At 53.3% G+C, this 14,622-nt stretch overlaps 1 protein-coding gene across 10 annotated transcripts; it reads left to right on the top strand.

Annotated features, from left to right (window-relative positions):
* The first annotated feature begins 374 nt into the window (after positions 1–374).
* Positions 375–13,036, top strand: LOC106497409 (interleukin-20 receptor subunit alpha-like). Of its 10 annotated transcripts, none has more exons than XM_013958351.2 (9): positions 375–617; positions 4,108–4,250; positions 4,398–5,007; positions 6,012–6,135; positions 7,087–7,262; positions 9,123–9,301; positions 9,991–10,144; positions 10,471–10,595; positions 11,748–13,036. In XM_013958351.2, the coding sequence occupies exons 3-9, from the start codon at positions 4,953–4,955 to the stop codon at positions 12,603–12,605; spliced, it is 1,671 nt and encodes a 556-aa protein (XP_013813805.1). In that variant the 5' UTR covers positions 375–617; positions 4,108–4,250; positions 4,398–4,952; the 3' UTR covers positions 12,606–13,036. The 10 variants fall into 10 exon arrangements, with proteins under 10 accessions (XP_013813805.1, XP_013813803.1, XP_013813809.1 ...); XM_013958349.2 differs by having other exon boundaries at positions 4,859–5,007; XM_013958355.2 differs by lacking the exon at positions 6,012–6,135 and having other exon boundaries at positions 376–617.
* Positions 13,037–14,622: the final 1,586 nt, after the last annotated feature.

Raw genomic sequence — 14,622 nt, forward strand, 5'->3', positions numbered from 1 at the left:
CCCAAATGTTGTGGCTGTGCAAGGCTACCTCTGGCCAGAGGTGGGGAGCAGAGTGCTGTGGTCACTTTGTGAGTCCCATCCAGAAGACCTCTGCAGGTCTGTACATCAAGCTTGGGATGCAGATGGTTAAGAGGATAAAACCTGTTCCTAGGAAGACATTGACTTTCTGAAGGCATCCTGGTTCACATCTATTGCTGCCATGCATGGGCTGGCACAGGGTAGTCCTGACAGATTCCCTGATGTTTGGCCGTGCTGTTGCTTTCTGTTCCCAGGGCTGTGGCCCTCTGGCCGCTGGTCATCCTTGCAGAGAGATATGTCTGCTTAGTAGTAAAACTGGAAACAGCCAACACATTCAAGTGAGGCTGTGTCTTTCACTGCTTGCAGAGGGCACTGCTGAGCCCACTAAGTGAGTGCTGAGCTTGGTGGCAGTCTGTAACAAGATGACACAGTCAACAAGGAAGCAAGAAAAAAGAAACCAGACCCAGGAAAAAGGGTATGAACCACCAAAGTAAAATCACGTGTTGTGCTGCGAGCAGGTGAGTGGGACGTCCCTTGCAGCCCTCTGAGAACAGTCAGGCTGCGCAGCTGGTGGCAAGACAGGACCGACCTCTTCGCAGGTAAGGGAGAAAGAGGAGGGCAGGCTGCGGGAGAGGGCTGTAGTGCAAGTGTAGGCATCCCTGGTGCATCCTGGTGGAGGAGACCACTCCCTGCAGCGGGCTAGCGTGCTGGCCATGGGAAGCCTGGGAGCGTGGGACAAAGAGGTTGGCATTGATGCCTTGATTCCAGTGAGTCAAAGGTGTTGCTGTTAACTCAAAACTGGTTCTGCTAGGCTGGCTTAAGGTCTGTCCAGCCCCATGATGCCCTGCCCCACCATGACCCATGGCAGGTGCCTTGGAGGGAGCATAAGAGCCAGGCAGATAGCTAATTACACTTCCACCAAATACTCTCGGAGCCTCTTGTAACCTGACTCTGGATTTCTGAGCTAAAGGGCTGTCTGTGCCTGTGTTTAATAGACTGTGGTGGGCTCAGATTGCACTGCCGTGTTCACTGTAATGTGTTCCCATCACGGCAGGGGCCAAATGAATAACTGCGTGGCTGAAAGGAGGAGGGACTCTTTATACTTTTGCACAGCATGGCAATGGGGGAAGCTGGTGAAAGAAATAATGCGGGGAGGAGTGGGGGGTTAATCACTGCAGTTTTAGCATATGGGGTAGCTACTAACCAATGTTTTTAAGGAGAAACTTCCTCTCTGGGCTTAAATGCTCCTCAGTTCTATGGGGTTTGGGGGCCCCTTCCTCGATAGCAGGTGGAGGTAGTGCCGCGTGGTCACGAAGGTGTGTGCCGCTGCCACCCCCCTGGCCATCCCGGCTCTCCCTTGGGGCAAAACATCTGGGACACTACAGAAGCTGCTGTGCCTTGGTCCGTAGAGTGGCAGCTGCCCTGGAAGGCACCATAGGCTGCCAGAAGCATAGGGCAAAGGACTGGCTGCCCCAAGCTGGGGTCGCCCCGGCCTTCCTTGCCACTTTGCTCTGCAGCTGGTCATGCCGCTGGGCCTGCTGCAGCCCCCTCTGGGGTGCCTTGGTCCCAGGGAGCAGAGGCTGCATCCTGCTGGTGCCCCCAGAGCCGTTCTGGGGCACGGGGCCAGCCTCATCCCAGTCCCTCGCAGGGTCTCGGCTCTGGGGGGTCTGGCTGCGGGCGGGAGCAGAAATCCCTGCAGGACTTCAACCTCAGGCTGGGCAGCCCGAGACCTTCGGGCAGCGTAAGCTTGGCGGCGTGCCTGCTGCCCCTGCCGCAAGGTGTGTCCAAGCCTGAAGAATGTGTCGCTACGCAAGGCAGGGTGCGGCGTTCTGCTTGTCCCTCATCTGCTGGCAAAGGCAGACAGCGACCGCGTCTGCTGAAGGGCAAGGGGCCACCCTGCGGGGTGGGAAGCCGCTTGCCCCTCCGAGTCATCCTCCCTCCCCTGCTCAGGCAGCGGAGCCTGGGAGGGGGTGGAGAGCCTTCATCTCACCAGGGAATTTACTTGCTGCTCCACGTCTCTGCAGGTCGCAGTAACAGCCTTGGGCTTGCAGTGTCCCTGTGGACTGGAAGGAGGGTTTTTAGGTGACTTTCAGGAGGCTCTGATAATAGCCCCAAGCATCAAGGAAGAGGAGCAAGGAAGGAGAGGCAGCACCTGTTTTGATCGGGCCAAGGCGTGCAGAGCGACCTGGGGAGGGTGTGTGTGCTCGTGGCCCAGCGGCCACATGTGACTGCCTGCTGGCCAGGCACAGTGCAGCCGGTGGCAGCGTGGCCCTTAGCACCGGCGGCAGGGCCGTGGTGTGGCCCGCGGTCAGGCTGTCTCCTGCTGCCTTCAGGCCAGCCCACCTGTGGGACACAGGCCCCCCTCTCCCAGGGGAAACTCGTGCTGCCTGCTCCGGGGCCCCTTACAAAGCCTGCTGAAGGGGCTGGGAGGGCTTGTGCGAACTTCAGAGGTAGCGTTGAGTGGTAAAACTGCCCTCTGTGGCACTGTTAAGTCTGCACCTTGATTTGAGCTGCTCCCTGTGCCTTGGGTTTAGCAACCCAACTGTCACCTTCAGCTGCATCTGCATGGTCCTGGTTGGGGTCATGAAGGTGCAAAAGCAGCTGCCCACCAGCTGTCCATCCTTCAGCAGCTCTGGCCTCTTGGAGGTCTCACCTTGGATCAGAGCTGTTGACCGTAGCTTCCAGTCACCTGTCCTGGGTCACTGGCTGCTTCTCCTTGTTTTCAGCTCTGAACAGTTGTAAGGGGCAGAAAACACCTTCTGGATGGTGATCAGGTGTGGCAGGACTGGGGTGAGGCCAGGAAGAAAGGGAGGTGGTTTGGCAGCCCCAAGTGGGTGGGTTGCTGCTGTGCTAACAGGAGAAGCTGCATTGTGTGCAGGAAAGCCGCTGCCCTGGCTGTCGACTGTAGAAAGCAAAGCCGCCCTTGCTTATGATATTGGAAAGTTTTAGCCACGCACTGGCGAAAGCATTATATATGCACTTGCAAAGCCAATTGCAGTAATAACGTTGATCTGGTAATGCTGTTGATGTGGAGTCAATATAAGACGAAAAGAGTGGGAGGCAAGTCACTGAGAATAAGCCCAATGGCGTGAGGAAATGCTCCCACCCTTCTGCCCCTGGAAATGGCCCTGGGCTCCCCTCATTTGCTGGAGGAAACATGTCTCCATGACCAAGGAAGTCAGAATTGGCAACTGCAAACGAAGCCCTTGCCCAGCTCTTCCTGGAGAACAAGGTACCTCCATGCCACCTAGAAATGTTCTAAGGAGCTGGCAAGAGAGGGGTGAAAATTCGCAAGGAGCTGGGCTCTGAAGTGAGGCAAAGATAAGGAGCTACTGCCCAGATTTTGGAGACAGGAAATGGTATATAATATGTATCATTATATACCAATATATAATGGAGATAGGTATGAGGAAACAAAATGATAATGTGCTGCAGCATTGCCCTGGTATCACCTCTCGGTTTGTGCAGTGTGTGGCTGTGACGCAGGATCCCAGGCAGGACCATAGTCCCGGAGCTCTTCTGTGGCTTGTGCAGGCAGGCCTCCTTCCTCAGGGCATGGTGCCCTGTGGGAGCACCTCAAGACAGCTGTCAAGGAGCAGATGTGTGTGGATGCACCTTTTCCTGCTCTTGGGAGGGCTGAGGGTGGTCGGGGCGGCAGTATCACTGCTGCGTCAGTGGTGAGTCATCTGCAGAAGCATGTCCATCCCTAGCGAGCGGGTGGGTAAGCAGCACTGAGTCACCTCCAGGGTGATGTGAACCTTAAGCCATGAGCTTTCTCTGCAAATACTACTCGCTCTGCGGATGTGTAAATGATACCAGGAGTGTGACTTATTGCTAACTTTAGAGAGGGACCAAACATGGTGGGGAACCGGATAAATGTGGGTGTCTGCTCTCGGGCTGCTCCTTGAGAGTGAGACAGGGAGAGGGCCAGTCCACGCTTCCCCCAGGATGTGTCCCACCATGCAGAGGTGTCACGCTGTGACCAAGGGCAATACCGCACTGATGCATGTCAGCAGCAGAGAGGGGAGACTTGTTTGGAGAAACTAATCCGACAGACTCTAATGCTGCTGTTTTGAATTTGCATGACAGTGACTGAGCGTGGCACAAGGCAGCACCACTGCAGAGGTGGGGGCTTGATCGACAGCCAGCCTGGTGGACTGCTGATGTGTCAGACCAGGCCCCAGCTTCCCAGCAAGGGATCCCTTCCTCCCTTCGCCCAGGACACCTTTCAGGTGAGAGGCACCCAGCAGCAGACACCACATCCTGCAGCAAATGGCCACAGAGTTAGGCCAGCTCAGGTGTGCCGGGTGCCAGGGCAGAGCTGGGAGGCCTCGCTGCATGTGGTGTGAGGGATGGAAAGCTGCCTGCTCTCCCACCAGGTTCCCTTCCAGGCCCTGTGATGCTGAGAAGAGGCAGGGGATCCCTGCTATGGCGGGTGTGCAGATGGCTGATCCGAGCTCAGAGTGCCCCACTGAGTAACAGCGTGAGGAATCGCAGGATACTGCAGATAGCAAAGGGAGCACCGCTTGGCTGGATTTGGTACCAGCCACCACTGCAGCTGGTGCTCCCTCCCTGTCACCACAGCCCTGAGGATACCTGCCTTCGCACTGCTTCCCCTGGTCCCAGTGGGAGTACAGGGCCTCCAGCTGCTCCAGAGCAGGCACCACCATGCAAGGCTGTCTGCAACCCAGGCACACAATCTCCATGCGCAAGTCACCTACGGCACGGTGTCATGTGCATCCTTCGCTGTGGAAAGGGCATAACACCTCCTCTTGAAGCCATGGCTTAGGAAAATAAGTTTTCTCTAATCTCAGGTTTCAGTCATCTGTTGTGCTTCCAGGTGGCAAAACAGCTAAGATAATCCGCACCTCTCACCATGGGCTCCAGCATGCCAGTGTAGAGCTGGGGGCAAATGAACGTGGCCTGCTGGGAACATGAGTGCTGTGCTGAGCTTGCTTCTGTCTGTCACCAGCTGCACCCTGCTCTGGGGTAAGTCCGGTTCTGGAGCTGCCGCATGCGCCCTTTTCCTGGCCCAAGAGCAAAGTCCTGACTGCCTCACTGTGGCCTTGGTTGCAAGGTCTACAGTAGAGAAGAAAGCATGGGGATGGCTCTCAGACCTACAAAAGGTACTTGCAGAGAGGAGGGGACCAGACTTGAAAAATGCAGCTGGGCTTTTCTGCCATCTCAGAACCTCCAAGGACAGATTATCTTCCACATGCAGCTGAGAGAGGTTTGGGAAGTATACTGCTCCCCAGCCCTGAGAGACATGCCATTGGAGGAGTTGTGTGGTAGAATCCTGTTGCTGGGGCAAAGTGGGTGTTTCATTGAAGAGATGGAGATAGTGAGCAAAGTCAGCGGGGCAGGCACACAGGCAAAATCAACGTGCACTGGGGATACTCAAAAAGGGGAGGTGGAATACTAGGAAAGCCTGTGCTGGGCTCCTCTCCCTCATGTGTGGGGGACCCAGCTGAATGCCTCATGTATTCTGTGGGTGATAGAGTCCTGGGCTAGTTGTGCTCCCTGTGCACCTCCATAACCAGCCAAATGGTGCTGGGGGGGGCAGCAAATGCCTCAGGGTGTCAGTGCTTTTTCAAGGGACTGTAAATAGGATATTCCAGGGTGTGTTGGGTCATGTGAGAGATTCCCAAAACATAGATGCTGAGAGCCATGCTTCCAGCCAGCCCTTGCTGGAGAGCACCAAGGAGTTGGTGTTCACCTGTTCAGGACTGAAGTTGCAGGGCTGTCAGGTGTGCATGGGCCCATGGCTCCTGCACAAAGCAGTGAGATCTGTGCAATGTGGCCACAAGGTGGGTTAACATGGGACAGTGGTGAAAAGCGAAGGAGGAAAGGGCCAGGCAACAGCACCCTGCTTGAACACCAGCAGGTCCCACTTAGGTGGCAGAAGGGTGAGCATGTATCTCTCTGTGGGCCATCCCGAAGCAGAGCAATGTTGCCTTCCTTTGCCTTTACACCCCTTTCCCCCGCTCCCCCAGGCATGCCATTTCCTCCACAGAATGTGACACTAGTGGCAAAAAACTTCCACACTTGCCTGATGTGGGAGCCAGACCCTCACTCGCCCAGCAGTGCCAGGTACCAGGTCGAGTGGAAGAGTAGACGGTATGTATGGAACTGGGGAGGAAGGAGGTGGGGGTGTTTTCATCCCCACTGCCTCTAAGTCCTGGCCTGCCCACTGGGGGCTTCCTATGCCTCTCTCACTGCCTAGATGTGCTCACTGGCTGATCATCTGTCATCAGATACTTATGGTTGATTCCTCTCTGAGGCCTGAGCATCCTAGCAGAGGGTTGTGTGAGGAGGAAGTTGGGGGCGTTTTGTTAGCCAGAGGACTGTTTTCCTAAAGCAAATTTCATAGAATAACAGAATAGTTGAGGCTAGAAGGGACCTCTGGATATCATCTAACTCAAGTCCTCTGCTCAAGCAGGGCCACCTAGAGCAGGTTGCTCAGGACTATGTCCAGTCAGGTTTTGAATATCCCCAAGGATGGAGACTCCACAACCTGCCTAGGCAACCTTTTCCCTTTTTTGACCACCTTCACAGTAAAAAAAAGTGTTTTTTTCCTTATGTTCAGATGGAATTTCCTGTGTTTCGGTTTGTACCCATTGCCTCTTATCCTGTCACTGGACACCACTGAGAAGAGGCTGGCCCCATTCTCTTGACACCCTCCCATCAGATATTCATACACATTGATAAGATCCCCCTGAGCCTTCTTCTCTCCAAGCTAAAGAGTCCTAGCTCTCTGAGCCTCTGCTCATATGAGAGATGCTCCAATCCCTTAATCGTCTTTGTGGCCCTTTGCTGAACTTGCTCCAATAAGTCCATGCCTCTCTCATCCTGGGGAGCCCAGAACTGGACACAGCACTCCAGATGTGGTCTCATCAGTGCCGAATAATCACCTCCCTCAACCCAAGAGCAACACTCTTGTTTGCTAACAGTGTCCTGGGCTGCATTATCCGTGTTCTCTGACCGACTCTGCTTCATCAGATTCGCAATGCGTAGGTAGTAGTTTTTCCCCTTTTTGGCACCTTCTCACTGCATTCTTTCCATGGGCAGAACTTCTCCCTGGACCAAGGCAGATACCTGTTGGGGGAACAGCAGCAGCTCGTCCTGGACTTGTGAGCTATATTTTGAAGATATCCATGATATCTACTGGGCAAGAGTGAGAGCGGTGGATGGAGACAAACTGTCCAAGTGGGTCTCTTCTAGTGAACTGCAGCCATACAGAGACAGTAAGGACCTGGGAACTCCTCCAGCTGGATTCCTGCTCTTTTGAGGGAGCTGATGGGGTGGATGGGGCCCTTGGAGAGGTTGATACTGATGGGAAAAGTGAAGCTTGATCAGAAGAAAGGGATATGAGCATAACTGCTGGAAAAGGACTGCATTGCACTAGGGCTATGTGAGCAACAAGGGGACTAGGGAAGAGAGACAGTGGGAGGAGAACTCTGGGAGTCCCCAGAGTTTCTATGAGACTGGAAATGAAGTGGAGGGCCTTCATTTGCTCAAAGCAAGTCCAGTTAGAGCAGGTTGCTCAAAGTCTCGTCTAGTCAAGCAGAGATGATCTCCAAGGATGCAGATTCCTGCACCCCTCTGAGTCCCTGTACCAGTGTTTGACCATCTTTATGGGGGAAAAAAATATATAATCAATCAGAATTTCTCTGGCTGCAGCTTGTGCTGTTGCCTCTGTCCCTAGGCACCTCTGGGAAGGGTCTGACTCCATCCTCTTTCCACCCTGCTGTTGGGCAATTGCAGGCAGCAGTAACATCTCCCCGTGCCTTCTCTCCTCTGAGCTGAACACATCCAGTGCCCTTAGCTTCTCCTTGTACCCTCTGTGCTCCAGCCCCCAAACAGCCCAGGGGCATCCGCTGGGCTCCCTCCAGTGTGTCCATGTTCCCAAGTCTGAGGCTTGGGAACCCCAAAATAGACCCTGTGCCCAGATGTTGTGCACAACAGTGTGGAGAGCCCTTATCTTTGATCCAATAAAGGTTTCTCTTATTGTAGGGTGGGCTTCATGGTGCCCAAAGGGATGATGAAAGAGCTGTGGATCCAGGCCTAGGTTCAGATCCAGGGTCCCAGTCTGCATCACAGAGCAATTTTGGTGGTCTTAGCAGGTTAAGTGAGGGACAAGAGGGTTAGCGAGCTGTCTCACCAGCATGAGGGATCCTAGGAGAGGGATTAAATTCTGCAGTGACCCCTTCTCTCCACCCCACACAAAAGTCAGCTCAGAAGTCCAAGAACTACCAGTGCCTAGAACTGGAGATGAACGAGCAGGAAGAGAAGGGCTTTATATCTGCCCTCTTACTTTTCTTCCAAGTTTGCAGTCATCTGGGGCTTGCTCTCACCCACTTAGGCTCTGGACTGGAAGCATGTAGGCAAGAACCAGGTCTCATGTGCATGCTAGGGCAGCCATCCTTGACCCTGGCTGTCAGCACCAGCTCCCCAGGAAATGTTGAGAACAAGGTGTTGTGATAATCTGAGTCTCTGGAGAGCACATTGACATGCCCTTCCAGGCTTCCCTCTTAAAAGCATCCCCCATTTGTCCCTGTCATGGATCTGAGAGGTGCTGTGCGAGGGCATTTTTGTTCAGGCAAGTTAAAGCTGGTGCAGGATGGTTAAGGCAGGAACATCCCCTACAGCACTGTCTTTACCCTGACTGATGTGTTTGTGAGATGATATGTATGCAGGGAAGCAAGCTGTGAGTACACGTCTCTTCTCTATCGCAGGCTGGCTAGAGCAGTCTCCTGTCCAAACAGCATAGCCTTCCCCTAACCTGTCTCATACAGGGTTGTCACATGAACTGAATGTGCAATGATTAGCAGAAGGGAGCCGGAAGCACTAGTAGGTTTAACATGGACTGTGCTGGTGTTACCAGAGGAGGCAGAAGCAGCCGTAGCTATCAGAAACACCTGGTTGCTGCAGTTTCTAAAGATGGTTTCATAGCATGAGGTGCCATCAGGTTAGACTTGCCTGAAGAAACATCTTTGTACTAGCACTGGGACGATCAACAGAAAAGCATCATTTCTAGACAAATGAGATGACTGTCCCGTGTTTTGAAAGGTTTTTCCCTCCCTCCCCTCTTCTATTTTCTACAGCAGTTGTCGGTCCTCCCGAGCTGTCCTGGCTGCTCCAGGGTCACATCCTTAGCATAAAAATCATCATGCCACTCACTCCATACCAAAGTAAAAATGGCTCTTACAAGCCCATCAACAAAGTGCTGCGGAAACTGTGGTACCGGCTGAACCTTTATGAAAAGGATGTATTCATCCAGCAAGTATGTGCTGGGGAGAAAAGGGCTTCCCAACAATGTGGCAGGGACAGGCAAGGTTTGGAGGGCACAGGATTTGCAAAAGCTTTTCTGATGCAGCAAAATGGAGCTTTTGGAAAGATGCTTTTGAGTCCTCCTCTGGATGCATTGTCTTGGCAGCATCTGGGTATCAGACTGACAATCCTCACAAAGTTGTGGGGGTCAGGCAGGTAGTTCAGCCACCCATCCTGCCACAGCAATGCCTTCTGCTGGGAGAGAGATGCCCTCACGGGCAATGGGGTGGGCCAGGCCACTGGCTTTTCTGGTGTGCAGGGCTGGGGAGCTGGAGATATGAAACTTGGTCTGGGGGGAGACCCCTTTCCTCTTCTAGACTACATGAATAAGAAAAGAACTGTAACAATACCTGTTAGGATGAAAGCATGCATTGACTATAAAAAAACAAATGTGCTTTGGAACCTGTGCCAGCCACTAAAGGGCTCCTGGGGTGAAGAAACAAATCCTGAAGATGCTGGGAAGTGGGACAGTAGGGTCTGCGCTCGATGCTGGTCCCATGATATCGAGGCTGACGGACATGCTGCTTCCCATCTCTGCCTGCATTTCCCAATGTCAAGGAGCAGAGCAGTACACAGATATCCCCTGGCCCTGGGGGAGGTATTGCCAGGCCCCCTTAGCCAAACATCCCCCTCTGCTTCCAGGTGCCCTGTGAACAGAGGGGCAAGGAAGCCTCTTGCATGTTCAGGTACTTGAAACCAAGCACCCAATACTGTGTCCGGACTGTGACGGTGGGCATGCCCAGGGAGCAGAGCAGGGAGGCTGCACAGTGCATCACAACATCAGCCACCCCTGGAGGTAAGAGCTCTCTAGCTGTCTCAGCTGCTGTACTTCCATCTCAGGGCCCTGGTTCAGGACATGGACATGTGTCAGAGGGAGAGGGACGCATGATCTCTGGCCATTCTGGTCAGGTTTGGTGACCTAGCAGGACCCTGTGAGGACCCTCCTCTTCTTCTCTCAGGGGAAGATTCTCCCTTGCCATCTGACTCTGGCTTGCCCTGCACCTCCTGCTTGGATCATCCCAGCCTGTCATGGGACCCCCAGGGAAAAGCTGGCTTAGGGCACACTGTTGGGGATGCCAAGTGGGGTCCCTCCAACTCTCAACCTGTTCTGACCCCCTGCAGACTTTCCCTGGGTCCTCCTCGCCGTACTGAGTGCCGTCTTGCTGGTGCTGTTTGTGGCCGGGCTCTGCTTCCTCAGGCTGTATGTGTTCCTGAGACCCTCAGAGACGCGCATCCCGAACTCGCTTGTGAGTGAACAACCTTCCTCCAGCTTCCTCCTCCTATGCACCATGACTGAGCCAGGATTATCCATGTTTTCAGGGAGCTCAGCACTTCCTTCCCTCCACATCTTGTACCAACTCTTGGTGCCCTAGTACCTCACCTACTCTTCGATCCATCATCACCCCAGGCCTCATATTGCATTGTAAGAGATGCTGATGGATGCATCAGGCAGCCACAGGCCACACTGAAGAAGTATGCCTTGGGCAGCATGTGGCCTGGGAGCGTGATCCATGGCACTAGGAGCCTCCTGCTTTGGAGACCATTGGCTTTGCTTGGCTGTGTTCCCAGCTGGAGTAGCTTGGAGAGGAAGAAGGGAGGAAGAGTAGAAAATAGTGGGGATGCTATCCTGGGATGGTCAGTGGCCTTGCTGAGACGTAGCCCCTTGCCTCTTTAACAGGCTGCTCTATCCTTGGATCAAATGCAGCACTGAGAGAAAGTTTGGAGGTGCATACAGGATTACAGTTCTGTTGAGCTAATACAAACGGACAACTAAATGTCCTGAGTCAGCAGAACTAGGTTGTAAATCTCCTTTCCACGAGAAAAACCCTGTGGAAACAGTCACCAGAACAGCCTTTCTCCCTGACATCCAGTTCTTCCCCGTGTTCCCATTTCCCAGTGCTGACAGTGCCAGTCCTAGGGGTGCCAGCAGCCTGGGTTGAGCAGCCTTTTGGTGCTCCAGGTGTGCAAATGGCTTGCCCAGTTGTGTGAGCTAAGAACCATTCCATGACAACATGGAGAGGAGTTGACAGGCTTTTCCACTCACCGTGGCCCAGTTCGGTCACAGGGCCCTTTGCTTTCCTGTTCTGGTTGGCTTCTCTGTGGGGATTGCTTGTGTCTCTGAGTAGATAAGAGCTCTTCAATCAGCATCTGATGCCTGGGAAGTAGTTTGAAAAACAACAACACTAATAACTGCTGTGGCCTACCTCTGCTACTTCCTGGCATTGGAGCCTCCATGAGCTACAGAGCAGAGCCCTATGTGCATTTCTCTTGCGGTCTGAGCTCAGGAGATGGACCGTCCTGGACCACTGCCTTCACTGGGCTTGGCAGTCTGTCACCACAGGGCTGGTGGAAGTTTCAGTAATCTCAGACTGATTGGTTTGTTGCTTGTTTCCTGGCAGGCTATTTTAAATGAAGAGCTGACTCTGAACATCAGGGTGCCCACCCTTGAACTTGAGGGGGACTCATCCACTTTGATCTCACTGGTTGTGCTTCCCTCCCATGGATCATCTGCAGCTGAGCAGAAAAAGCCCCAAGTCCAGCTGTTCTTTGGAGAAAGCTTTTCCCAGGAGATGGCTGGCTACTGTGCCAATGGATTTAGGCCAGACTGGCCCGAAAGCGAGGCCCTGTCCTTTGCCCCCAGCCAGCTGGAGCATGTCTTGGACTCTGGGGCCTCCTCACCCCTGGAGGGGCTGGAGGAGGGCAGGGAAGGGGATGATGTGTCGGCTTTGCCAGCCCAGCTGCCCAGTGGCTCATGGGCATGTCTGGAGCAGCCTGTGCTGGTGGAACTGAATGATGACAGTTACAGGGGTGACGAAGACTACCAGACATCTGAGATGTGGCTTTCCTTGCACCTCCAGCTTTATTCTAAATGCCAATGCCCACTCTTGGGAACAGGCAGCAGCATCTCTCTGACTCCACAAGGCACAAGTTTCAGCCAAGAGGACCTAAAGGAGAGCCTTGGCATGACAGAACCCTGCTGCCAGTCCTGGGTACCGCTCAGCTCTGTGAAGCTGCCAGCTGACGAGGAGGACAGAGACCAGCTCTTCCCTGCTCTCTGTCACCTGCATGGCCATGGGGCCAAGCCAGAGTTAGGTGACAGAGACACACAGCAGAGTGACTTGGACCAGGCAACACTGGGCTGGCAAGGTGTTCCTCTCCCCAGTTCCTGTGAAGTGCCCTATTCACCCCTCGACATCCTGCAGGCAACCACATCCTCCGGCTATGAGATACATCCCCTGGTCACCGATGAGCCCTAGGGTAAAGTAGGAGTGTAACAAGAGAGCAGGGCTCTCCCGGATGCACGCCTGATGCACGCCTGCCGTCAGGAGCCAGATTGCAGCATTAATGAATAGCTCCAGTGGAGCAAGAAGCGTTACCCAAAGCTGACCCAACTGTGATGGACTGCCTGCTCAGACATGTGTGTGCCTCTTTGGGCCTGGGGCTGGGCCAAGATTCCCAGGCAGACAGGCACAAGCATGCTCTGGGACTGACTTCCATAGAAAGACAGTGAGGTCAGCATCATTTGAATTTCCCTGTTGGTTTTTCGTCCTTCGTATATATACATATATATATGTGTTTGTGTATGTATATGTGTATGTTTTTATGTATATATGTATATATACTTAAACAAATATATATTTTTATATATAAACTTTTTCCATTATATTAAAGAGGGGTTTTTTTTTTTTTTTACTTGTCTGGCATGGCTCTGGAAATACTGATTGTGCACTGGAACTGTTTTTAAATGACTAATTTATTACGGGAAAGTCTCTTCCATGCCTTATTGTTTCTGTATTACAAAATCAGTGCAGCTTTGTTTAAGTAGTATCTGGGAAAGCTGACAGGAAAACTTGGGGCTTCCCTGGGAGGAAATTTTGCCTTTGGCTGGTTTGTGTATTTCTGTTGCCGTTGCCTGGGGACAGGCTCAGACTTTAGCAACTGCAAAGTAGTTTTCTGATTTCATCTACCACAACTGGGGCAACCTCCTTTTGAGTAACCCTGCCCTGGGGTTGTCCTCTTGGATATATTGGCGAGGCTGCGCCTGCAGCTATGACAGTGAGGTGAAGCCCTGCTTCCTCAGTGTCTGGCAGCATTTTACCTTTGTGTTGTAGGGGCCAGGACCAGCGGATCTGAGCTCTGGGGGATAAATCAAAAGATTCAAGCAGGGTTTGGGAATAGGTGAGAAATCGCTGGTGTCCAGCACCCTGGCACCCATTGCGGCTGGCAGAGCTGCCAGCCCTGTGAGTGACACCCTGGGGAACTTTTTGGGTGAAAGTCTCACCTCCCTGGCCCTCAGCCATGGTGCGTGGAGCTGCACCAGGTTCCTTAAGCGCCGCAGCACTTTCTAGCCCAGGTTCCCAGTGAGTCACCTCTCTGACAGCCCTGTACGTCATCCCAGCTGTGCAACAGCCCCGTCTCTGAGGTGACTGTGCCCTCCCTCCCCACGAGTGTCAGCCTTCCTCTTCCCCTGCCACTGGGGCTGGCTGATTCATCTAGAAAGTTGTAGCACACTGGCTGTGGTTTTCTGGCAGCTGAGCGGGGACGTGGGGCAGCCCCTGCCTTGCTGCCGTGCAGGACGCCTTCTCACCTGCACCCTGGGTTGGACCCCGTGCTCCACACCATCCCCTCTGGGAGAGGGGACCGGGCAGTCTCAGGGCACGTGCAGACTTTGAGGGTGCTAGGTGTGGGGCAGACAGAACTTCTCAAAGGCAGCCAGGAAATCAGGAGTTATTGCTAATTCCCTGCATTCCTGCCTGAGAAACAGACAGATGAGTGAGAGTGGCTGGCTCTGACAGTGTTTGAGAGCTTTTTCCTCTAGCTGGAAGTTGCTATGTTAGAAACACATTGTCAGTCCCAGTGGTTATTTTTACTTTGGATCTGTCCCCTCCAGCTCAATAGCTGCTTCCTGGTCGGGAGAAGAATCGAAACCACTCGCATGCTGTTAGCCACCTGGGCTGGGAAGGGTGGCAGCATGCTTCAGAAGAAGCTGCTAGTGTAGTTTAACATTTCTAAATTCCTCTGAAAAGGTACAGCGCTAAATGTATGCATCAGGTCACGATGGGTATGCAAGAAGCTGGAGCCAGCGTGAAGTGGTATCAGTAGAGTGATAGGCCATGCAAGTCTCTTCAGGGCCGTGGCTGAATGCCCGCTGCAGTGGACTGCGAGATGTGACTGGTTTATGTTGTGCAGCATGTTACTTTCCCCAACAGGCAGATGTTTCCTACATCTCCACATAGGTGGAGACATATTTAGCCACTTTTCAGAGGGAGAGGT

Source organism: Apteryx mantelli, chromosome 13, assembly GCF_036417845.1.
Source record: "Apteryx mantelli isolate bAptMan1 chromosome 13, bAptMan1.hap1, whole genome shotgun sequence".
NCBI lineage: Eukaryota > Metazoa > Chordata > Aves > Apterygiformes > Apterygidae > Apteryx > Apteryx mantelli.